Source organism: Equus przewalskii, chromosome 6 (genome assembly GCF_037783145.1).
Source record: "Equus przewalskii isolate Varuska chromosome 6, EquPr2, whole genome shotgun sequence".
In the NCBI taxonomy this organism is placed as follows: domain Eukaryota; kingdom Metazoa; phylum Chordata; class Mammalia; order Perissodactyla; family Equidae; genus Equus; species Equus przewalskii.
The window spans coordinates 2019650-2045054 of NC_091836.1; the positions used below are offsets into that span (position 1 = coordinate 2019650).

The window sequence follows — 25405 nt, forward strand, 5'->3', positions numbered from 1 at the left end:
GCCCGGGGGCGGGCGCGCTTGCACCCGCTTGGACGTCGCTCTCGTCCGGCCTCGTCCCCTTGCTCACCTGCCCCGCGCGGCCCCAGGTGTCCCGTCCCCTCGCTGTCACCTGCCGGGGCCGCGGAGAGTCGAAGCGGGCGGAGATGGTGAGTGCGCGGGCCGGGCCGAGACCCGGAGCGACTGGTTCGAACCGGCGGGAACCGGCTGGAAGCGGCCGCGGGCCTGGGTCTCCCCGCGCCCCCCGCGCCCCCCGCGGTCCCCGCGAGTCCCCGCCCTCGGCCGCGGGGTGGGTCCCGGCGTCGTGTCCCGACCGCGCCTGGGGGTCCCGGTCCCACCCGAGTCCTTGGCTGGGCGGGGTCCGAGGGGCACGGGACGACCCCGGCCGGCGGTCAGGGCTGGGGCGGCGGGGCGGCCGCGGGGTGGGCCCGCCCTGACCTGAGAGCGGGTCCCAGCGCAGCGCTGATGGTCCTGCTTCCCTGGGGCCTCAGGTTTCAGGAAACGGAAAGTAACGGACCCTTATTCCGTTTTTCTTCTAGTTAGAATAGTTTTTCAGGTTTGCTCGTTGCCCCCAGATGCTGACTCGTGTTGTTCCGGGGCTCAATGTGGGAATGCCCTCTGTTCCACATTAGTGATGGGGTGAAAGGCAGGAAGATGCACGCAGCCCTGCCAGACGTCCCAAGTGACCCTCCGTGTAAGGACGGCCAGGCCAAGGCCTGGGAGGAGCCTTCGCGACAGACGCCCCGCTTGAAATGACTCCAAAGACAGGCCTCCTCTCTGCGGGCGAATTAGAAGTGCATTTAATTTTGCATGTTTTGTTTTGAGTGCAAAGGGCATCGCACTGTGTGCAATTGGATGTCAGTTTTCCTCCATGCAGATATGTTAGTTTCCCATGGAGTGGTAGTTGCATTCACTGTTGTTGCTCTGTCGTGTCTGTACCCTGATAGGACTGGACCATTTTCCTTTCTTGATTCTCCTGCTAGTGGCCATGTGATGGCTTCAGAGTTTTCTAAGTGCTTCTAAAACCGTTATTGGATCTCTCTTCCACTCATCTTCTCCAGATTTCCCATCCTGGGCCCTGTTCCTCACACCAAAAACATGTTCCACGTGTGTCCTTCTGTTTTGTGGTTGCCCTTTGGGGATGAAATCAAACCTTCCCCCCGCACCCCTCTGACCCAAAATAGGTTTGGATGTTTTGGGGGGGCCAAGAAACTTTGCTCTGCTGTTGGAGGTTTTTCTGGCCGGTCTAAGAAACAGGTCAACATGAAACAGATTAACAGGAGAAAAACCTGATTTGATTTCGTACGTACAGGAACCTGACATGCATAAGAGATTCAAAGACCCCATGCACATGAGAGGTTCAGAGACACAAAGGAGGTATATATGCCCTTCTGAGCTAAGGAATGGGATAGGGGCCTGGGGCTTCTGACCAGAGAAGGGTGACTCATAGGACGAGGAGAAGAACAGACACTCAGTAATTAGAGGTTTGCTCTGCCGTACATATAGGTCATAAAAAGTTATTTGTGGTGGTGACTCTTCCTATGGGCAAGGCCCCCAACTTAAATTCTTTAAGGGAGAGGTTAAAATTTCTCTTGCTCCCACAGGGTCTCCGGTGCCTTCAGCTCAAAGTAATTCACATACCAATGTGGCATATCTTAGAGAGGCCAGTTCTGAACCCCTTCAGTGTCAAGACTCATGCCACACACACCAAGAGGATCAGAAAATAGTTGGCAATCTGGGGAGATCGTGGCAGGTGTCAGCTCTTGCAAATGACCAGAGACAGTGGATGGGGCCTCTGCAGTGGCCAGGGCTGGGACTGGGCGTTCGTGAGGTTTCACCCTCCCACCCCCGAGGATCACAGGACGTGTGGCACTCCTAGGCCTCTTTATTGGTTTGCCGGAAGTTGACCAGGCAGGGAAGAGGGGTGGGGGTGTCAAAGCTGTTACCTGTCAGACCACAGATCAAATCACAAGTGAAGCCAGCCTCTCGTATATAATTGATCAGTGGCTCACATATGCCTCATCTCTTTTAATTTAGTGTGGATTTGTCTGAGTGTGAATTTTAAAAGTCAAGTGCCCTAGCGACATGAGTTAGTTGATGGGGGGGGGGGGTGTTGGAATCTGTTTTCCCCAGGACAGTGGAGAGAGGCAGGAAACGTGGTGGGGGAATGGGGCTCTGTTCAAATAGTCCGCACCTTTGTTGACTGTTTTCAGGGTTGTCTCGTTGTTGAGTTTTTAGTGTGGCCCTGCCAGGGTGGTGTACCCCAGTGCATAATGCCCTCTCGATGGCTGGCAAATAAAGAGTCCACAGCCAGCGTCCTCAGCTCCGTGGCTGGCACGAGAGTTGTCTTCGTGGAGAGCTCTAAGCAGGAGCCATGTGCGGCTAGAGTGTTTTGCACACTTCCTCAGCGCCGTCTGTGTCGTGGGTCTTGAGTTGCCTGAGTCTCATGGTCCCCCTCTGGCTCTCCCCGGGCTCGTGTGCTCCTGCCCCGTGCACCACCTGTGCTGCTCCTGGGTTGTCTGGGGTGCTGGGTTCCTGGGTGTCACCGTTGCTGTCAGGGGCCTGGGTTCTTTTTTTTTTTTTTTTAAGATTTTATTTTTTCCTTTTTCTCCCCAAAGCCCCACGGTACATAGTTGTATATTCTTCGTTGTGGGTCCTTCTAGTTGTGGCATGTGGGACGCTGCCTCAGCGTGGCTTGATGAGCAGTGCCATGTCTGCGCCCAGGATTCGAACCAGTGAAACACTGGGCCACCTGCAGCAGAGCACACGAACTTAACCACTCGGCCACAGGGCCGGCCCCAAGGGGCCTGGGTTCTTATATGCAGTCCTCACTGCTGATAGAGCTGGTGTCAGGTGTGCCACCGCTGGGGGCTGGGTCTTAGGTTCTGCTGTGGTTCCTGAAGCCTCAGGTCACAGGTGCCACCTGCCACTGCTGGAGGAGGGGCAGTGGCTAAGCCACAGGTGTTGGTGGCCCTGCAGTCTGGTCACGGGCACATGCCAGTGTGCTCTTTGGGACCTCAGGTCAGGGCAGCCTGCTCCTGCCGGTGAAATCTATGTCTCGCTCCTGTCCCTACTGCTGGAAAGCCTGGTGCCACTGTCAGGGGAGAAGGAAGGGGCCGGGTTGCTGGCCTCGCTCTGTGTCCTGAAGCCTCAGGACATGTGCACCACCTGCCACCACTGCAAGGTGGGGTGGTCAGGGGCCAAGCCACGGGTGCTGTTTGCCCTTGCAGCCTGTGGTGGATGGCGACTGTGCCAGTGTCAGGGTCTGCATTTCGGATTGCCGTCACCAGGGGAGGGGGAAAGGCCTGCTCCCTAGTTCCGCTGCCCCCTGGAGGTGCAGTCCAGCCACATTCAGATGTGTAGATGCATGGATCTCAGCCGTGCTGGTGTGCTGTGCAGGGAGCTGGTTTAAACTTAGAGGGGAGAGACAAAGGGAACGACTCACTCCGCCATGATGCTGGTGTCACTCCTCCAGTCATCTTTGTGTTACTCATTTCCAATTTAATTCCATGGTGGCCTAAGAGTGTACGTTGTATGACTTCTGTTCCATTTTATGTTGTTAAGGTGTGTTTTATGGCCCAGAATGAGGTCCATGTTGGTGGATGTCCCGTGCGCGCTTGAGAAGGATGTGTGTTCTGCTGTCGTTGGATGAAGCAGTCCATAGATGTTGATTGTATCCAGCTGCTGTGTGGTGCTGTGGAGTTCCGCTATGTTCGTACTCACTTTTTGCCTCCCGGGCCTGTCCGTTTCTGATATGGATGTGTTGAAGTCTCCAATTTTAATAGTGGGTTCCTCTATTTCTCCTTGTGTTTCTGTCAGTTCTTGTCTTGTATTTTTTTTGCGTGTGAGGAAGATCCGCCCTCAGCTAACATTTGTTGCCAATCCTCTTCTTTTGCTTGAGGAACATTAGCCCTGAGCTAACATCTGTGCCGGTCTTCCTCCACTTTGCATGTGGGGTGCCTCCACAGCATGGCTGGTGAGTGGAGCAGGTCTGCACGTGGGATCCAAACCAGTGAACCCTGGGCCGCCAAAGCAGAGTGCATGGAACATTAGCCACTCGGCCACGGGGCCTGCCCCGTCTCTTGTATTTTGACTCTCGTTAGGTGCATACACATTAAGAATTGTCCTGTCTTCTTGGAGAAATGATCCCTTTGTCATTATGTAATGCCCCTCTCTACCCCTGAGGATTATCCTTCTGAAGTCTGCTCAGTGAAATCAATGTGACTACTGCAGCTTCCTTTTGATTAGTGTTAGCGTGGCGTATCTTTGTCTCTCTCTTTACTTCTAATTTATTTGCATCTTTGTATTTAAAGAGGGTTTCTTATAGACAGCATCTAATTGGGCCTTGTTTTCCTGATCTACTCGGACAGTCTTTGTCACAAGAACAACTTCTCCGAGGGGCACACAGGGAGAAGTGTGGGCGACTGTTGATCACGGGGGCCTTTGAGGGGTTCATATCAGGGACTTGCATTTGCTTGTGAATCTGGGGGCTGCTGTCGGGGGCACACACTCCTGGAAGGGACGAGTGGCAGTTCAAGGACCCCCCGCAGGCAGCTTGGCCAAACAGAATGGATGCTGAGGCAGCAGTACCATGGAGCAGCTTAGCTAAACGCTCAGCAGTCCGTCCTGTGATGCCTTGACTTCAGGAACGGCAGTTGCTTGAGTGGCAGATGTTAATGGACACAGATGGTTTTCTATCGTAAAGCGCATTGAACCAAGGCAGTAAGGATGGAACCTGTGATGAGCAGACTCCCTGTCTCAGCCGTTGCCCCCAGGTGGATGGCTAAAGCCATGAGAACAAATCAGCGACCTCAGGGAGTGGGGGACAGTAGGGGTTGACCTGTACTGTCTTGAGCTGCTGATGTACATGCAGCAAGAGGTGCCCTGTACAGGACAGTCTCCACCCTGTTTAGCCAGTAGGACTCTGACTCCGACTGACTGTCCGTCATCTGTGTTAGTCGCTGTTGCAGCATCAGACCCAGCGTGTGTGGTGGTGTTTATCTGTGGTTGTTTAGGGTGGCGATAATTGCTTGATTTCTTTTAATATTCGCTCTTTTGGGGCTAGGGCTAACACACCCGTCCCTGTGCCTGCCAGCCCACTGGTGATGGCCAGTCCCAACAGGACAGGGATAAGAATGGCCCTTTTGGTCCTCAAGTAGGATGTCTCTTGTGGAAAAGTGCTGGGAGGGAGAAGCGGGGTGGGATATTAAGGTAGCAACACTGTAGTCACGGGGACATCCCCATGGGTACCTCGTGGACTGGCAGGATCAAGTGGACCTGCTCCTGCCCTTAGTTAGGTCCACCGTAGAATCTCAGTGAAGTGTTATTCATTTGGGGGCAGTGTGTACAGAGGGTGAGGGCTGGCCTTTGTGTTGGAGTATACTTGGCAGCCTTGAGAAGGTACCACCATTTGAGGTTCATTATTTGGATGCTTATCCACAGGTGCCCTGTTTGGGGTCCTGGTTAGGGATTCGGTTTAGCCTCAATGAGACTTAGGGTAGTTTGGAGGGAACTAGTGCAAGGGGCTGACCACCGGGAAGAATGGCAGGATAGGTAGTGACGTGGGACTGGCGGTCTGGCGCCGTGTGGACACAGATCCAACATCATTTTACTTGCAAGGTTTGGGCTGCTCTCAGAGTTTTGTCTGCATGTATTTGTTGTGTCGGGTCTGGCCCACTTGGTTGTGGCGTGGGAGAGGATCGTGTGTACAATGGGGAGGAGCTTATGGGTAAGACGTGGAGAGGAGTGGAGGAGGTGCCAGCAGTGGTGGTGAGAACAGTAAGAGAGTAGGGTCTCTCGTGGATACACTGGGGAGAAAGCAAAAGCTGTAATCCAGTACACAGGGCAGGGAACACAGAAGACAGACGTCCCTGACCGTGGGGTCTAGGCAGGTCAAGGCGGGGTGACGTGAAGAAGTGCCCTGTTGTGACTAGTGTGGTTTCGGCCACATCATTTGGCTTGCCATCAAGGTGAAATGACATCTAGTGGTGCCATATGGTTGGCAGGGGACCTCCTAAGCGTTTTGATTGAGGCAAGGTTCATGAGGCAGGCCGTTAGCTGTTTCAGCAGCACAGTCTCTGTAGACTTCTCAGGGCCAATCGGCTGGAGACATGTTTGCAACATGGCCTTGAGGCTGTCAGGCACCCCAGTCATTTCCTTTCAGAAGTGGAGGCGATCTGGGAGGGGAAAGTCCCAGTGTCCAGTGAGGTTGGGGAGCGTTGTCTCCCTCCTACTTCTCTTGGGCTGTGGCATCTGTGTCTGAGGGCTCGTCATCTCCAACATTGAGCTCCTGGGCTGGGACAGTGTTAGCTAAGGCATTGGTGAGCTTGGAGGTGGCCTTCCCAGATGGGCACCCACGAAGAGCAGGAGTGGCTGGCAGGTGTTAAATTATCAGTATGTATGCTGGAGGCCTCGCTTATGACTGAACTTGAGAAGTGAAACGAGTACCTTGATCTGAATCTGGCGAAGATTGAAATGTCTGGTAGGTCAAAGGGGATGAGCACACACCTGGTCAAGAAGAGGACACGATGGGAAGCAGCGTTTCTGGAGGAGCGGCCCACAGGAGTCCACTGAAGGTGTCCATGATGGTGCTTGCGTACCTCCTCGCTCCAGCAGAGGGTGGCAGCGGTCCAGTTCAATCCATTTCCCTTCTAGAATAAGGTCTGTCGCCCCAAGGCACATATCCTCACTTGCGGGACTTCCAAAATTTCATTTGGGAGCAAAGGAGGCCATTATCTGCCACTACTTTGGCTAAGCCAAGGTAACGGGGACTGTCCACCTGTGTCCCCACTCAGTGAGTCCTGTTCCCCCCCCATGGCCTGATGTCAGTGGGCCACTCAGCTGGTGGGTGTGGTGTCTCTGGAGGGCTAGTTGAGTCTGGGGCTTGTCTGGTCCTCTGGGAGGTGGCTCACCTGGGGCCTTGGAGCAGATGCACGGTTTGCGTAAGGAGTCGGTAATGTTCTCGTTACCTGCTTCTGGTGTGTGGGGGCGTGTGTGTGCAGTCATGAGTGCCCACCGTCGGCATGTGTGACTTGGCCTTCTCTTTCCAGCTGGAGACACCCGAGTGAGGCTTTCCCTGAATCATGAAATGATGCCTTCAGGAGGCTGTTTAGATAACCATGGGCAGCTGAGGAGAGGTACCCTGGGCTTCCTGAAAAGTGAGAGCAAGTTGAGGTTGAACCTTCAGTTATCGGGACTGAGTGCAACATGTTGTCTAGATCTAGGATGGCAGAGTAGGGGCCCCGAGACTCTTGCGTGTCATCTGTCATCTCCCTAATTTTGGGAATGGGAACCTTAATGGTGGACCCTGTGCATTTGTTAATCTCCACTCACTGGTGGCTGGTTGTAGAGTGGCAGATAGATGGGGCAAGATGGTGGGCCAGGGACCCCAACGTGAAGCCTGTGTCTAATCACATACCTCGCTCCAGCCGACACCGTGGCATATTTCCTGCTTGTACTGGAGGAAGCAGTTGGTCAGCTTCCCATTTGGCATTGCTCCTGGACAGCTCCAGGTGCAACTCAGTCCATGCTGTTTGTGATGCCAGTTGTTGTGGTTTTGTTAAATCAACATTGAAGTGGAGCTCCAGGTCAACAAGAGAGCAGGAGGGAACTGAATGAGCGGAGTTAATGGCTCACAGGTCCTGGAGGGACAGGGCCCACTCCAGGGGCCACACGGGAGGGCAGGGCAGGTGCATGGACAGAATGTCTCCTGCGGAGGGAACACAGCTTGTGTTCCCTTCTGACCCTCTGCCTTTGGGGGAGTTGTGATCCATCACATTTCGCGTTGGTATTGACGGGTCTGATACTCGCTCGCCGTTTCCCTTCCGTTGTCTGTGTGTCTCCAGTCTGTCTGTGTTCCTGCCCTCCTCCTCTGCTACTTTGTGTTGCATTAAGTGAATATTTTCTAGTAAAGTATTTCAGTTGGCTTAATGATTTTTTTGGTATTTTTTGCTTTTAAGAAGTTGATTGCATGAGAGTCACCACCTACATCTAATCAGACCAGCTCCAGATTTACAGTCGCTTCCTTCCAGTGACATGCAGAAGTGGTGCTCCCGTGTCACTCTCTGCCCCCTTTCTGTGGTGGTGTTACATAAATCGTATTTGTCCATGTCACCCGGCCCACACTGCGTGTGTCAATCAATACTTTACCGTCTCTCATCGTTCCCTTTCCTTCCACATCCAGCTCTGCTGCCATCCCCTCCTTTGGGCTGTTATTGGAAAATAGATTACAAATATGTGACATCTTACATGAGATACACCCAAAAATACATTATAAACACAATATTTTACACAACTGCTTTTTAAATCATTTAAGAAAATAAAGGAGAAAAACATGCATTCATATAATTACCTTTACTAGTGTGCTTTGTTTTTTCATGTGAATTTGAGTCACTGTCTGGGGACAATTGCAGTTAGTTTAAAGAATGTCCTTAGTATTTTATATAATGTGCTTCTCCTGGTCAAAAAAATTAGTTTTCCTTTATCTGGGAATGTTTTCATTTCACCTTTATTTTTAAAAAATAGCTTTCTGGATGTAGGTCCCTTGTTGACAATTTCTCTTTCTCTCCATGTGGTTTGGTGTCTTTCAATAAATTTAAGGTGATTTCAGCCATTATTTCTTCCAAGTGTTTGTCCTGCTCCTTTCTCTCCTGTCCTTGTGCTGCCATCACACGGGTGTCCGTGCCCCAAATGGTGCCCACCTTTCCCCGAGGTTCTGTTCTTAAATCTTGCTTCTCCCTGTCCTTCAGATTGCGTAATCTATCAGACTGTCCTCAAATTTGCTAATTCCTTATTCTGCCACTTCCAGTCCACTGACAGCCACTCTAGTGAATTACTTTTTACCACAAGGAGTTGATGGTCTTCTGTGTCAGTGTCTCCAGGACCACCCTCGGGTGTTGGGGATTCACTCCAAAGGCTCACAGAAGCATTTATTTCACAGAAGGACTTTTTTGGGAAAGTGGTTGTACACAGTGTTGGGGTTTATTAAGGGAAAGGATGCATATTAAAATTAATGAAGAAAAAAGACACATAGGGCAGAATTCAGGACAAACAGGCCCAAACTCAAATTATCCCCTCTCAGTGGAGCTGCACAGACAGAGCACCATGTGTGGCAACATGTGAGAAATCGAGCTCACCCACACCTGGGACTCCAGGGTTTTATCGAGTGTTAGCCACATAGGCATGGGGTGCCCCTCTGAGTGCCCTTGGCTACTCCGCGTCCAGCTCCTCCAGAAGTTGAACTGATGCAGTGGGCCCAGGGCCCCCAGTGGAGCAAATAGGCATTCTAAATCGCATGGTTGGCGTAAACTTGGGCATGGCCCAAGGCCCCAGCTCTACAGCACTCCTGTCAGGTGGTGTATTCCAAGGGCTTACAGACTTTCCCCCAGGAGCCGGCCACGGGCTGGTCCTGAAGAAGGTGTGGCATCTGGGCAGCTGAGGCCTGCTGCACATTCTCCAGTTGAAGCATTTATTTCATTCGTGTAGCATCTCCCTCCCGACCCTGCTGGTAGAAAGGAATAAGGTGAATAATCCCAGCCAAGTGTGGAGTTAAGTTCCGAGCGTTAGTGCTGCTGCTAAATCCATTAGGAAGTGAGGTTGAGAGAGTCAGAGCAGATGTGGGGGACCACAGACTCCCACGTGAACCTCCTGTGGGTTGACTTCAGCTCCCCAGGGCTCTCAGGCTCACCCCTCCTCCTGCACACATTCTGATGTTCTAGGACACGGTGGTCTTTGAGGACGTGGCTGTGGACTTCACCCCGGAGGAGTGGGCTCTGCTGGATGGTGCTCAGAGGAAGCTCTACAGAGACGTGATGCTGGAGACCTGCAGGAACCTGGCCTCTGTGGGTGAGGACGACAGCATCATCTCACTTACTTAGTGAACAAGCGTGTCTCATCAGTGCTGTGGCAAGATTTGAAAAGTGGACAAGGAATACATGGGCAAATAAGACAGAGATGGTCACAGCCATTGTGGACCTAGACGATAATAATATTTCTATGACAATGGAAATCTATGTATGAAACTGCGTCTTGTATCTTTGTTTTCGTTTAAAATACTTGAAGCTCCTTCAGTGTCGTCAGTGTGGGTTTTGCTTTGTGGGTCCGTTGGGTTCACAGAGAGATTTCTTGTTTGAAAACTTGGTTGGTCTTTAGGGAATTGCCTAAGATTTTGACCCCTCATGCCTGTCCTTGGTGAAGTCCCCAAAGTGCTCAAGTCTTTCTTTGCTCACAAATGCCTTCTCCCTTCATCTATTTACTTAACGTTTTTTTGTTTCAGATTGTGAGACACCATTTAAAGCCAGTGGGCCAGTTTCTGAACAGGATATGTATGAGGAAGAAATACCTAATAAACAGAAAAACTGGGAGGACCATAGTATTGAAGTTCAGCACAAAAACCATGGGAGAGATCTGAGGTGAGTTGCTCTCGCAGATGTCTCAGGAGAGAATCTTAGTGTGCCATGAAATTTGAAAAAAGAAAATTATGGGGCTGGCCCTGTGGCCTAGTGGTTAAGTTCAGCGCACTCTGCTTTTGCGGCCCTGGTTCAGATCCCAGCTGTGGACCCACACCACTTGTTGGCAGCCATGCTGTGGCAGTGACTCATGTACAAAATAGAGGAAGACTGGCACAGATGTTAGTTCAGGGCAAATCTTCCTCACCAAAAAAAGGAGAGAAAGAAAGAGAATTATAATCCTAGCTCCAAATTTGTTTATTCACAAGAATTTTAACAAAGAAAAATTTTTAATTTAATTAGATGTTGAGTGTTTAGAATATAATTCAGTTAGAAACAATTAGGGAGCAACCTCTATATAATAAACAGTGTATGAATAGTGAACACGCCTGAGCCCTCTGCTAGAGCATTTAGTTAGTTCTTTCAAACAATTCAAAGGAGTAGAAAAACTTCCTGTCGACTGAAATGCAGTCACACATGGCGTTTTAAGACTCATTAATCAGGAAAAAAAACCTGTTAATGAATATACTGTTAATAAAGTGCTTCTTACTCTTAATAGAAACCGTGTGGTGGACAGATTCTGTGAACGTAATGAAGGAAATCCACGCAGAGAAGCCTGCAGTCACATGCCCAGCCTTAATCTGTACCAGACTGTTTCTCCTGGAGTCAAACCGTACGAATGCACCAAGTGTGGACAGGGCTTCCTGCATCTCTCTTCCCTGAAGAGGCACGTCCGGTCTCGCCGTGGACATAAACCGTACCGGTGTCAGCAATGCAGGCAGAGCTGCTTTTGTCCCTCACACCCAAGAACTCACCCCGGGGAGAAGCCTTATGGATGTAAATTATGCGGGAAAACCTTTCCTTATTTCTACTCCCTCACTCAACACATCAGGGCTCACGCTACAGAGAAAAACTACGGATGTGAGCAATGTGGGAAAGCCTTCAGTGAGTTCTGCAGCCTGACTAGGCACATGAGGACTCATGCTGGGGAGAAGCCATATAAATGTAAGGAATGTGGGAAAGCCTTCATTTATCCATCCATCTTCCAAAGACACGTGATAACACACACTGGGGAGAAGCCCTATGAATGTAAATTATGTCAGAAAGCCTTTCACCATTCCTACTCCCTCCGGCAACATATGAAGATTCACACCTCAGAGAAAACCTATGAATGCAAGCAATGTAGGCAAACCTTCAGTCAGTTCTCCAGTTTTACTAGACATGTGCGAAACCACACTGGAGAAAAGCCGTATAAATGTAAGGAATGTGGGAAAGTCTTTGTTTATCCCTCAGTCTTTCAAAGGCACATGATCACACACACTGGGGAGAAGCCCTACGAATGTAAAGTATGTGGGAAGTCTTTTCGTCACCCTTACTCCCTCACTCAACATCTGAAGATGCACACGGCCGAGAAAAGCTATGAGTGCAAGCAATGCAGCCTAGCCTTTAATGCGTCTTCCAGTCTTACTCGACATGTGAAAACCCACTCTGGAAAGAAGCCTTATCAATGTCAGGACTGTGGGAAAGCTTTCATTTATCCCTCCACCTTTCAAAGGCACATGATCACACACACTGGGGAGAAGCCCTACGAATGTAAACAGTGTGGGAAAACCTTCAGTTATCCCCAGTCTTTTCAAAGACATGAAAAGACTCACACTGGAGAGAAACCCTATGAATGCAAGGAATGTGGGAAAGCCTTCAGTTGGCCTGAGACCTTCCGAGTGCACATGAGAATGCACACTGGAGAGAAACTCTACACCTGTGAAACCTGTGGGAAGACTTTCAGTTCCCCCAAGTCCTTTCAAGGTCACGTGAGAACTCACACCGGAGAGAAGCCTTACAAATGTAAACAGTGTGGAAAGGCCTTCAGTTGGCCCTCAACCTTTCGAGAACACGTGAGAATTCACACCGAAGAGAAACTGTATAAATGTGAAAAGTGTGGCAAAGCTTTCACTTCTTCCAGGTCCTTTCAAGGCCACATGAGGACTCACACTGGAGAAAAACCGTATGAATGTCCTCACTGTGGGAAGGCCTTCAGTTGGCCGTCATCCTTACAGAAGCACGTGAGAATGCACACTGGAGAGAAGCCCCATAAATGTGAGCAGTGTGGGAAAGCATTCAAGTGGCCCTCCTCCTTTCGAAACCACGTGAGAATGCACACTGGATAGCAACTCCATGGATGCGTGAGAGATTCAAAAGCTTTTAGAAAGCCCTGCTTTCTCTGGAGGAATCCTATAGCTGTAAGGAATGTTGAAACACCTCACGCAAGTTACCGTGTAATGCCCCAGGAAATTCACACCAGGAGAGAAGTATTACAGAAGTTACAAATGAGGTCTGTCCTTGTCACTACCTCACTTCAAAACTGGGTTACTAAGTGAATTTCTAGTTCTTTCACAATACATATTTATGTCAGAAATACTTCTGTAAGTCCTTTGGGCTCTAGTGCATAAGTTTGAATAGCACTTTTTTCTGATTTTTCAGTTAATACATGTTTTCCCTTTTCCTTTTGAAGTTTATTGGGCCATGGTGATTACAGGTGTGCTTTTAATATGACAATGTATTTAAATTTTTCTTTTCTTTTGAGGAAGATTGGCCCTGAGCTAACATCTGTGCTGATCTTCCTCTATTTTATGTGTGGGACACCGCCACAGCATGGCTGATGTGTGGTGTGTAGGTCCCTGTCCCGGATCTGAACCTGTGAACCCCGGGCCACAGAAGTGGAGCATGCGAACTTAGCCACTGCATCACCGGGCTGGCCTCAAGTTTAACTTTTATATAACATTGCAATTTAAGGGTCAGATGATAAGCTTTGTTCACTGGAGTGTAAGTGCCTTACAGTAAGCTTCTGAATGCCGAGGCCTCCATCTCAAAGACACATCTTGAATCAACATTGCCAGCGCTCTCACACAGCTGCTGCCAGAGCAACTAGATAAGGAACCAGGCTGCCTCCCACCCACGAAGTTCCCCTTCCCAAAGCCCTGGGTGCCCTGGAGAACTGACTGCTTGAGGGACCGCGCTTTTTCCTTTCCTCGCCCGAATCCCCACCTTTACATTTTAAATTCACCAATAAAGAGTGAACCTCTGAAAGCCTCGGCCCCCCCACCCTCCTCCCGAATAAAGGCAGAGCCCAATTCTGTTCTCTCTCTCCCCCTGACCTCGCCATGCCGCCCTCAGGCATGCTGTGTGCTCTCCAGGATTTGTGAGCAATAAATTTTTTTCTTCTAAGTTCCTTGCTGGGTTTTTTTTTTTTTTTTTCTGAGGTGTGTCTTACAATCATGGTAAGAACCATAGGAGCCAGCTGAGCCACAATGTTGGGTCCAGCCGGAGAAGTAGCCGGGGGGGCTTACTGCAAGGAGTACAGCTGCAGGCGACTGGCTGGGACGTTTGCAGCTGACAGGATCCCTGCAACAGGCTGGGGCCGACAGAACAATCAGTTAAAGTTTGTGAGTAAAGTATCAGGACAACGACGCTGTTTCCCTCGCCTTTCCCCTGACACACAGCTGACGAAGGCGGTTCTCCCCAGAAACACATTGGTCTTTTCTGGGCCCCTCACTATCGGCCTACCTCGCTTTATTGTACTTCACTGTGCTTTGCAGATAATGTGTTTTACACAAGACCCTCCACCAGCAAAAAGGTTACAACTCGCTAAAGGCTTAGATGATGGTTAGCGTATTTTTAGCAAGAAAAGTTTTTTTGTATGTGTGAGGAAGATGGGCCCTGAGCTAACATCTGTGCCAATCTTCCTCTGTTTCATGTGGGACGCTGCCACAGTGTGGCTTGAGCAGTGCTAGGTCTGTACCTGGGATCTGAACCTGTGAACCCCGGGCTGCTGAACCTTAGTGCATGAACTTAACCTCTACGCCACCAGGCCAGCCCCAACAGTCAAGTTTTTAAAAACTAAAATATGTACATTGTTTTCTTTAGAGATAATGCTATTGCACGCTTATTAGACTACACTGTAGTGCAAACATAACTTTTGTATGCACCGGGAAACAAAAAAACTCATGTAACTCACTTTATCACAATATTTGCTTTGTTGCAGTGGTCTGAAACCAGATCTGCAATATCTCTGAGGTATGCCTGTGTGTAAATGATCAGGACCAATGGGGTGGGAGGTTATGAAAAGCATTTTGGAAATTTTTGAAAACTTAGGATTTCATCTTGAACAATTCCTAAAGATGAATTGTTCTGAGTAACTCATATTGAAATGTTCTTCTGTGGAAATACTTTCATTCCTCATCTGTACATCTTCCAAAAGAAAGGTCTGGATGACAATAGGGGATGAGTTTTCTTTTTCTTTTTTTTTTTTTCTTGAGGAAGATCAGCCCTGAGCTAACTACTGCCAATCCTCCTCTTTTTGCTGGGGAAGCTTGGCTCAGCTGACATCCATGCCCATCTTCCTCTGCTTTATATGTGGGACGCCTACCACAGCATGGCTTGACAAGCAGCGCCATGTCCACACCCAGGATCCTAACTGGCGAACCCGGGGCCACCGAGAAGCAAACTGTGTACACTTAACCGGTGTGCCACTGCCAGCCCCCTAGGGGATGACTTTTGAAAATGTAATGTTATGATTGCTAAATGGCACACTACAAGTCTGACATTTGGGAGATGACCAGGGCAGAAGGCAGAGGCTATCGTTAATTTTATAGTTCAGAATCCTTTCTGCAAACTTTTCCCTCTTCCTGAAGGAAATCTCTGCCTCCTGCCTTTCCAAACTATTATGAGTGCAAGCTGACATACTGAACCTGGATCACACTGGAATTAGAAAAAGAACAAGTTAAACCCAAAAGTAGCACAAGGAAATTATAATAAAGATGAGAGCAGAGATGTGCAAAAGAGAGAATAGAAAGACAATAGAGGAAGTCAATAAAACCAAGAGTTGGTTCTTTGAAAAGATCAAAATTGACAAACCTTTAGCTAGATGGACTAAGAAAAAAGACCCAAATTGCTAAAATCAGAAATGAAAGTGGGAACACTGCTACTGATTCTACAGAAATAAAAAGGACAAGGAGATTACTATGAACAATCGTGTGTTAACAAATCAGATAACTGAGGTGAAACAGACAAATTCCTATAAGCAAACCAAAAAAAATAGACAATCCGAATAGTCCTATAACAAGTAAGGAGATGGGGTCAGTAATAAAAAAAAACCTCACTACAAAGAAAAGCCCAAGACCTGATGGCTTCACTGGTGAATTCTACCAAACATTCAAAGAAGAACTAGTACGAAGGCTTCTCGAACTTTCCCCCAAAAAATTGAAGAGCAAGGAACACTTCTTAATTCATTCTGAGCCAGGCAAAGACTCGACCACAAGAAAAAGCTACAAACATTCCGAAATGTGCTGCGTAAATCCTCAGCAAAATACTAGCAAATCGAATTTAGTGCTACAGTCAGCACCACGTAATGACATGTCCGTCAATGATGGACCACATATAGGACAGGGGTTCCATAAGAGCGTAATGGAGCTGAAAAATTCCTATCACTTAGTGATGTCGCAGCAGAACACCTCACTCGTGTTTGTGGTGATGCTGGCGTCAACAAATCCACTGCACTGCCACTCTGATGAAAGTATGGCACATACAACTATGTACAGTACATCATACTTGATAATGGTAATAAATGGCTATGTTGCCGGTTTATATATTTACTATACTATACTTATTATCTTAAAAGTATGCCCTTTCTACTTAAAAAAAAGTTAAAGGGAAAACAGTATGCTGTGTTATGCTGGCAGCAGACTCGTACATCTCGATTTTGCCACATCTCTTGATTGCATTGTTTTCTCTTGTGCCTGACTTAATCTCATGTTGTTTTGTTCACCTTGGCCCCTAAGCGTACAAAATCCACCACAAATATTGCCAGTAAGAGGTCACATCAAGTGTCTGACCTGGAAATGCAATTCAAAGTGATTAAGGACAATGAAGGTGGAAAATCAGTGCTAGTTATTGCTCGGCAGTCAGGTATGTCCCATTCCGTCAAAGCTACGATCCTGAAGAGCAAACTGAGAGAAGCTGTTAAAGGATCTGCTGCTTCGAAGGCCAAGAGGCTAACGAAAATTCAAGGACCTACGTGTGACACGGAGAAACTTCTAATGACCTAGATTGAAGACCAGACACGGAAGGATGGCCCTCTCAGCACTGCGATGATAACAGCCAAAGCAAAATGTTTGCTGTGTTGAAAGAAAAGGCTGGACCTGCCCATGATGCTGAATTTACTGCTAGCTCTGAGTGGCTGAAACAATTCAAGAATCATTATTCCTTACATCAGGTGGAAGCGAGCAGCGAGTCTGTGAGTGCTGGTGTGAAGGCAGCTGAAGAATTTTTGGAAACTCTAGATAAGCTGACTGTGGAGGAAAATGATTTGCCCGAGCAAATATCCAATAGGAATGAATCCTCCCTATTATGGAAATAGATGCCTAACAGGACTATCCCAGGCATAATAGGGAAGATACACAAGGGGTGCAATGCTGGGGGACATCCCCATCGCCCCTTGCTATAGGAACCTCAGAGGCAGAACAATGGGTAGGACGCTGCCCTAGGTTCAGGGGGGATTTTCAAGGTAATGGACCCTTTTCTTTCATCTCTCTTCATCTTTTTGCTTCCTAGGACCATAGAAGCTTCTCATTCTGTTCTTAAGGACTCACCTTGGGGTTGCCTTTTAAATAACTGGGCAAATTTGATCTACAAGATCTAAAGAAAAGGAGACATCTTTTACTGTAATACTGTTTGGCCTCAATATACTCTGAGTGAGGAAAAATGGCCCATGAACGGCACCCTAAATTTTAATACTACTTTTCAACTAGACTTATTTTGCCGTTGCCTGGGGAAATGGTCTGAAATCCCTTAAATTCAAGCATCCATGTCCCTAAATCAAGATCCTGGACTCAGAGCGGCTTGTTGCCTGTGTCTCGTGATTAATAGAGGGGGTGAAGAAGGGATTTACAAAGCCAGTGAATTTTGACAAACTCCAGGAAATAACTCAGGGAACAGAGGAACACCCTGCCCCTTTTCAAGGGAGATTAGCTGAAGCCATTCGAACAGACACTAATGTAGACCCTCCTTCTCTGGAAGGGACGGCTGTGCTAAACATCACTTCATTAGTCAGTCAGCCCCAGACACATGCAGAAAAGAGACTAAATGGGCCTTGGGTCCTCAAACACCTGCACAGAGACCTTTGGGGGTTGCTACTCAGGTGTTTAATGATCGGGACTTGACTCTTAAACAGGGTAAGGACAGGGGCCAGCCCGGTGGTGCAGCGGTTAAGTTCACATGTTCCACTTCGGCGGCCCAGGGTTCGCCGGTTTGGATCCCGGTGTGGACATGGCACCACTTGGAAAGCCATGCTGTGGTAGGCGACCCACATAAAAAGTAGAGGAAGATGGGCATGGATGTGAGCTCAGGGCCAGTCTTCCTCAGCAAAAAAAAAAAAAAAAAAAAAAAAAGAGGAGGACTGGCAGCAGACGTTAGCTCAGGGCTAATCTTCCTCAAAAAGAAAAAAGAAAAACAACAGCGTAAGGACAGAAGGGCAAAGTTACAGGGTAAGGCACAGGCTCACATTTCAGCAGCTGCCATTGCAGAAATGCCACAGACACAGGCTAACCAGGGGCCCAAGTCTCAAACTACCGATGCCAGAGGCCCAGGTGAGTCCCCTTGCTACCGTTGCCATCACCTTGGACCCTGGAGCAAACAGTGCCCCAGAAAGGAGCTTCCTCCTGGGCCTTGTCCTCTCTGCAAGCGAGAGGGACATTGGAAGCACCATTGTCCTTGCCTCCAGAGTGAGGAGGGGCCAAGAACACACTTCCCTGCCCGGGGGTGCGACCCTGAGGACTCCACCTGAAGGGGCCCAGAGGCCAGTCCGGCTCCCGTCACCATCGAACAGACTGAGCCCCAGGTGACTCTGGATGTGGAGGGGAAGCAGATCAACTTTCTTATTGACACGGGAGCCACTTACTCTGCACTTGTTTCTCACTCTGGCCCAACTCGGGAGTCCCATCAAAAAATTGTCGGAATAGAGGGCGACTCTAAGTTTTGTTATCAGACTCTTCCTTTAGCTTGCCAATATGGGACTCAGGTGTTTTCCCATACTTTCCTAGACCTACCTGTTTGTCCAATTCCACTATTAGGGCAGGGCTCAATGAAAAAGATAGGAAGCTGATTTATTCTAACACAAGAGGAGGATGGCTTGTTTGCTGCACTCTCTCCAAGCTCTGTTGTTTCCCAGATCCCCTCTAATATTGCACCCCATATATGGGAAGAGCTGATCCCCAGGTTTGGGACTGCTCCCTTCCAGGAAGGGCTCTAACAGCACAGCCGGTCCCTATGACCCTGCACGACGCTTCTCTTCTCCCCAGGAGAAGCAACACCCTTCAAAACCAGAGGCAATCGAAGGATCACAACCCCTCTTATTAAAATTCCTCAGTCACGGCCTCCTTCAATGACATCAATCTCCCTATAACACTCCTGTCTCGCCTGTGAAGAAGCCAAGTGGAGATTATCGTTTGCTCCAGGACCTCTGCATAACTAATGAGGCCACTGTTCCTGTCCCCCCATCGAGCCTACCCCAGATACTACACTTTCCCAGCTCCCAGAAATCTCTGATTGGTTTAAGTCCTGGACTTAAAGGATGCTTTCCTCTGGATTCTTCTGGATGCAACTTCCCAACCTTGATTCTCCTTTGAATGGAAGTTTCCTAATGAAGCTCTTCCCACCCAGTTGACAGGACAGCCCTCCGGCAAGGTTTTCGGGGTGGCCCCCATTTGTTCGGAAGTGCCCCAGGCAAGGAGCTGCGGGATGCTGAACTCCCTGCTGGTGCCTTCATACAATATGTTGATGGTGTTCTTGTTTGTAGTCCCGCAAAGGAGGATTCTGATCACAACACTGTCGTTGTCCTTAATTTCTTAGCCCAACGGGGATATCGAGTGTCCCCACAAAAGGCACAAATTTCACAACAGCAGGTGTCCTATTTGGGCTACGATTTAACCCCAGGACATGGGGCAGTTTCTGTAAATAGGAAAATGACTATCCTCGAACTCAGACCACCAAAGACAAAATGACACTTGGCACTTTCCTGGGTGTGGCAGGACTCTGTCGTTCATGGCTTCCTCAGTTCAAGGTAACAGCAAAGCCCTCACATGAAGCAACCAGGGGACCTGATAGGGAACCTCTGGAATGGACAGAAATCAAGGACAAGGCCTTTTGGTCCATTCAACAACTGTCTTCTGCCCCAGCCCCAGCTCTGCCTAGTGAAAAGCAGGGCCAGGCCCTCAGTACCCTCACTCAAGGACCAGGCCTAGAGACCCGAATTGTTGGCTATTTCTCAAGAACTCGAGACTCGGTGGCTTTGGGATGGCCAGCCTGCTTCAGGGCCGTGGCAGCTACAGCTCCGTTAGTTGAGGAGGCCTCTCAATTAACTATGGGACAAGCTCGAACAGTCACAACTCCCCATCAGGTACAAGCCGTCTTACAACCTAAGGGACATCAATGGATGACCGAAGGACGTCTAACTAAATATCGGGCCATCCTCCTAGACTCCCCTGACGCCATCCTCAGGGTCTGTCAAGATTAACCTGGCAGACATTGTGCCCGGTCCTGATTACCCAGCCCAGGATTCGAGCACACGTGCTCTGAAGTCATAGGACAAGGGTGCTCTCGCAGGCCTGACTTGACCTGCTGGACTCTCCCATGGATAACGTGGATGACACCTGCTGTATAGACGGCAGTAGCTTCGCAGAACAGGGCATACACGAGGCGGGCTGCGCCATAGTAAACGCCTTCCCATCCTCGAGGCACAAGCCCTTCCGGCCAATACGTCCGCCCAAGAGGCTGAACTCACCGCTCTCACCCGAGCTCTTCGCCTGGCGAAGGACATGGTTCTTAATATTTACGCTGACTCCCAACATGCCTTCTTGGGGCTGCATGCACACGGGGCCACATGGAAGGAAAGGGGTTTACTCAACGCAAAGACCTCCCCTATCGAACACGGAGCAGAGGTCTCGGCTCTTTCCAACTCTGTGCTTCTTCCAAAGGAAGTGGCTCTGTCCATTACTGGGGACACCGGGAGGATTTAGCCCTTGAGAGCAAGGGGAATAACTTCGCTGACCGGGAAACTAAACAGGCTGGACTGAGGCCTTTCCTTGTCGAAGTGAACGGGCAATCGCAGTAACAAAGGCCCTTCTGAGGGAGATCATCCCACACTTTGCCTTCCCCCAGACCTTACAGAGTGACAACGTCCCTCTTTGTAGCTCAAATAACACGCCACGTCTCTTCAGCTTTACAAATTAAATACTCTTTGCATTCGGCCTGGCAGCCACAATCCTCTGGGAAAGTGGAGAAGGCAAACCACACTCTAAACGACCTCTCTCCAAATTAAGTCTCGAAACCTGGGAAACTTGGATTACACTCTGACCTACTGGCCTCCCACGGACGAGAATGGCCCCTCAGAACAGGTTGGGGTTAGGTCCTTAGGAAATCCTTCCCATCCACCGACATAGTATTGGACTCTGATTACCACCAGCTGGCCCGATATTCCACTGAGGCCGGCCTCATACGAAAGGAACTGAATGAGTGTGTTGCTAATCATGTACCCAAGGCGGAACCAGTCTGCCGATAGACCGTGCCAGGTAAATCCTGGAGATGTTACCAGCAAAGTGGGCTCATCTGCTCACCGCAAGACACGACAATAGTCAGGAGGCAAGGTGGCAGGACAGAGAGGACTTCATTACGGCTTGCTAGCAAGAGGGAAGATGGCCAACTCATGTCCAAAAGAACCATCTCCCAGAACAGAGACTCCAGGTGAGTTATATACGGGGCTGGTCTGCAGGTGGGGGAGGTGGCTGGGCCCTGGGTGGGGCAGACATCTGGTCCCAGTTCCTGAGAGTCCTTTGTTTCTCCGGATATGCAGCAGAGAGTGGAGCAATGCCCTATACCCTGCTCTTTCAGTTGTCATTGATGATGGCTATCAGCATGGCTCTCTGCCCAGAGGTCATGACATTCCCAGAGAGCTCAAAAGAACAAAGTTATCTTAAAGCCACTGGGAGGGCCCACCAAATCTACAGAGCACATCTGGGCTAGTGAGTCAGAGGTCCGTTAAAGTTACAATATGGTTTCTTTTCTACAATATGGCTTCCTTCATGTCAACCTTGTGTTGAGCCGGTATTAGAGACATGGTGTATTTAAAGGATTGGAAAACACATGCTGATGGGCTGAACCCAAAACGGAAAGGACCTTATCAAGTCGTTCATTTTTTTTAACATTATGTTTTTTACAATTTTACTTTTCCTTTCTCTCCCCCAAGTCCCCTGGCACATAGTTGTATATATTTACTTGTGGGTCCTTCTAGTTGTGGCATGTGGGACGCCACCTCAGCATGGCATGACGAGCAGTGCCATGTGCACACCCAGGATCCGAACTGGCGAAACCCTGAGCCGTCAAAGCAGAGAGCACGAACTCAACCCCTCGTCTGCCGGCGGGCCCCTCAAGTCATTCTAAGGACCCTCACAGCTGTCAAGTTAAAAGACCATACTTCTTGGACTCATGTTTCCCAATATGACTTCTTTATAGGACAAAGCTGATCCAGATCCTGCTGTTGAACCGGACTACTCTTGTGAACAAACCGGTGATTTAGAACTACTTTTTAGAACAAAATGAGCCCTATCTTGATTATTTTCCTCTGTTGATGAAAATAATCCATAACCAATCTGTAAATGAAAATTTGGGTGAGTTTATTCTGAGCTGAACTCTGAGGACCATGGCCCGGGGCCTTTCTTCCCAAAGGAAGAAAGGGCACTGAAGAAGTGGGATGCACAGAGTGGTTATATCCCCCCAAACAGGGTGTTTCACATATGATTGAAATGTCCCTCCCACAATAGTCACAAGATTGCCCTGTCAGCACAGCACTTGATGGACACAGCAGGTAGTGCGTCTGCTGTCTCAGTGGGCGTAGCAGGAGGCAAGTCTGTTGTTTGGAGCTGGGTGGTCACAGGTGAGCACAGCAATCAGTTCCTAGCCTAAGGAAAGATGCTTAATCCTTAATGAGACGCCAACGTTGGGAGGGGGAGGGAAGTTGCACTTTATCTCAAGGGCCTTTGCTCTTGCCATAGGGAATATCTAAAGCAGATATACAATGCATGCTCAACGGCATCGGTCAGGGCCTTTTGGAAAGACAAGGTCAGGCTGAATTAGGTTTACACCAAATGGCTTCCTCATATTCTCCAATATATCCTATTGCTTGCCATTTTTATTTGTCACCTCTTATCTCCTTTTGTAATGACAGACAATTCTTTTTAAAAATGGGCTCAACATTATGCTGAGCTCCATAACAAAACCACGTGTTGGGTTTGCAGACCCTTGCCTCTGACTAGGGCTTCCGGGCTCCCCTGGTGGGTCACTCCCCTCCAGGGCACTGACTGGCGTGCAATGCTTCCCTTTACTACACCAGGTATTTCTAGCTCTTCTTTTCTACAAGATTCATCTGTTACTAATCATATTGTCTCCTTGTGGCCATCCGTCTCTGTCACCTGGGAGTTCCCTGGCCACAATCAAACCTTTTCCTTCAACTCTATTGCCCACATACTAACTAGACTCGCCTGGTCCCAGGGGGATCATAGACGAATTCCTAAGGTAAAGCCCCCACCCATTGATACACAGGATGGACTATAGCAAACTTGGGATGAATATACTTGGCTCACACCTACTAGTGGTCACCTCAGTCAAAAGGCCACTCTATGTTGGGAACAAACCAATCACACTTGTGATACTCTGTGTAATAGCACCCGACCTATGGGACAAATGCCCCGTTATGTGTGTTCTCATTTCATAGCCTTAAAAAATACTGATTGATCTGGGACTGACTGGGACAGATGGCCCAGCACACATTGGCTAGCCCCTAATGGCAGTCAGTGGTTATGTAGCTCCAACTTATGGCCTTGGCTGCCACCTGGATGGACTGGACGATGCACCCTAGGCTTCATCTGGATGCAAGGTAGAACTCCATTTACTATATCCCCCTGCTGGCCTACCCACCCTGCAACAGCGCTGGACCCGCTCCGGCTTCCACTGGGATGACCACCTTGCCTCAATTTTCCCTCCCCAATTAGGAATCGAAAGTGTCATCTGGCACATAGAAGCCCTAAACAAATTTACCATGAAGGCATTGAATGATACACAACATAGCCCTTTGCTGCTTGATTTAGAAGTATCCCAAATGCATAAGGGGGTCCTGCAAAACCGAATGGCACTGGAGGTCTTGACAGCACCACAGGGGGGCACTTGTGCCATTATAAAAATCTAATGTTGTCTATATCCCCGACTACCATCAAAATATCTCTGGCTTCCTATCTGAGATGAGCCACCAAATTAAATCCATGCCCGACCCCACCCCATCCCCAAACGATTGGTTGGACTCCTGGTCAGGTCCAGGCCCCTGGACTACTATCAAAGCCTTATTCACTGGGTTGATCATACTGCTTGTATTTCTTATCATAATTTGTTTTCTATTTCATTGTTTGTCTTGCACATGTCAACAAAATTTCGCCTCCTGAAGCACTTCTCATCAAATGATTCTCCCGTCTCCAGAGCATCTGCATACCTTGTCTGCCTTAGACTCCATGGGCACAACCTTCCAGTCCACTGAACTTCCTGCCTGAACCCCTGTGGCCCCATTTAGGGACAGCTCTGCGACCTGGTACAGCTGGAAGTAGTCACAGAAGACTGACCACTCTCCATGTCCCCAAAGGATTTCAGGGCCTAATGGATTCAAGGGGATTTTGTGATGTGGATCAAGGCTCCCCAGGGAGAGAAGCCCAAGGCATCCTGGCCCACATGCCAATTGAAACGAGCCTCTGGGAAGTATAGGGCGTCCTGACCTCATTCATATCTAACGTTATACGACTACACGATAACCAGACCCCACCTGCACTGACACAATTTTAACAGCTTTTTAAACATGATTTTTCCTTTGTCTAGTAAAAAACAACGCACTTGCCTGTGCCTTATAAATTTACCCCTATCCTCAACCCATTGCAGCTCTTCCCTGCCCAGGGGCCTGTCCCCATGGTACTCTCTGGGTAAAAGAGCATGACACCAGACCTTGAGAGTCCCAGAAATCTCCCTGACTCCTGGGCTCACTGAGCTCGCATCAAACGTGATGCCTGGAGCCTGTCTCGCCTGGAGCCCACATCCCTGAGCCCCTCCTCATCGCCCCCTTTCCCGACACAGCTGCCTCGAGATTCCGTAATCCTTGAAGAGGAGTCTTTGAGAGTTAGTGACCCGTCTTCCGAATAGCCCCCTAATCTAATCTAATCTAACTAAACTTCCTTTCTCCATCTAACTCATTGGGATTAATTGGCTCAGATCGCGGAGAGCAGAGCGAGCCCGTTGCTCAGTAGCAGGTAGGGGGCGGGTGTCCCAGCGTCAGCGGTCACACAGGCAATCCGAGCACGACCCAGGCTCGTATGTGGTGACATCACTGTTGCGTGTCTGTTTTTAAAGGGCACCGATCCACGGTGACTCCTCCCCCTGACAGGCGTCTGACCCCGGAGCTCACCAGGCCCCCTGTCCCAGCTCCAGATGGGGGCACTCCAGGGAAACTGAGTCAGGACTTCCCGGTCCAACATAAGGACGCGCTGCAGGATGACGCCAGGTCCGCCAGCCGGCAGCTGCTTCTGCTGGGAGCCCACGACCCCAGCGGGCGGTCCCAGTCCGGGGAGGAAGCCGGGCAGGAAGCTGCTGAGGCCGAAGGCCCACGCTTCCGCCCAGCCCTGCCACGTGACCAGCGCCAGCGCCTGTCAGGCACGCTCTGGATTGTAACGCTGTCCAATCAGGGAGGACGGGGGCGGGACCATAGGGGAGCGCCGCATCAAGGAACAGGGGCGGGTCTTGGACATCTGTCCATTCAGGACCCGGTGCGTGCTAGAACTCTGTCCATTCAGAGTGCGTGCCAGGATGAGTGACGAAGATACCAT

The 25405-nt window shown here is 49.5% G+C and overlaps 1 protein-coding gene and 1 long non-coding RNA gene across 2 annotated transcripts; one reads left to right on the forward strand and one right to left on the reverse strand.

Moving 5' to 3' along the window:
• On the forward strand, nucleotides 1-13667 carry LOC103545692 (zinc finger protein 57-like). Its single transcript, XM_070622479.1, has 4 exons — nucleotides 1-146; nucleotides 9714-9840; nucleotides 10271-10406; nucleotides 11002-13667. The coding sequence occupies exons 1-4, from the start codon at nucleotides 144-146 to the stop codon at nucleotides 12608-12610; spliced, it is 1875 nt and encodes a 624-aa protein (XP_070478580.1). The 5' UTR covers nucleotides 1-143; the 3' UTR covers nucleotides 12611-13667.
• Nucleotides 7930-25164, reverse strand: LOC139083777 (uncharacterized). Its single transcript, XR_011540705.1, has 3 exons — nucleotides 24988-25164; nucleotides 8348-9496; nucleotides 7930-8204 (listed from the first exon to the last, which is right to left on the reverse strand). It is a non-coding gene; the product is annotated as an uncharacterized lncRNA (long non-coding RNA).
• Nucleotides 25165-25405: the final 241 nt, after the last annotated feature.

Excerpts from the sequence above, each read along its gene's own strand:
- LOC103545692 (XM_070622479.1), top strand. Across the intron at positions 9,841-10,270 it reads CAGGAACCTGGCCTCTGTGG|ATTGTGAGACACCATTTAAA; the intron begins GTGAGGACGACA and ends TTTTTGTTTCAG. Across the intron at positions 10,407-11,001 it reads AACCATGGGAGAGATCTGAG|AAACCGTGTGGTGGACAGAT; the intron begins GTGAGTTGCTCT and ends TACTCTTAATAG.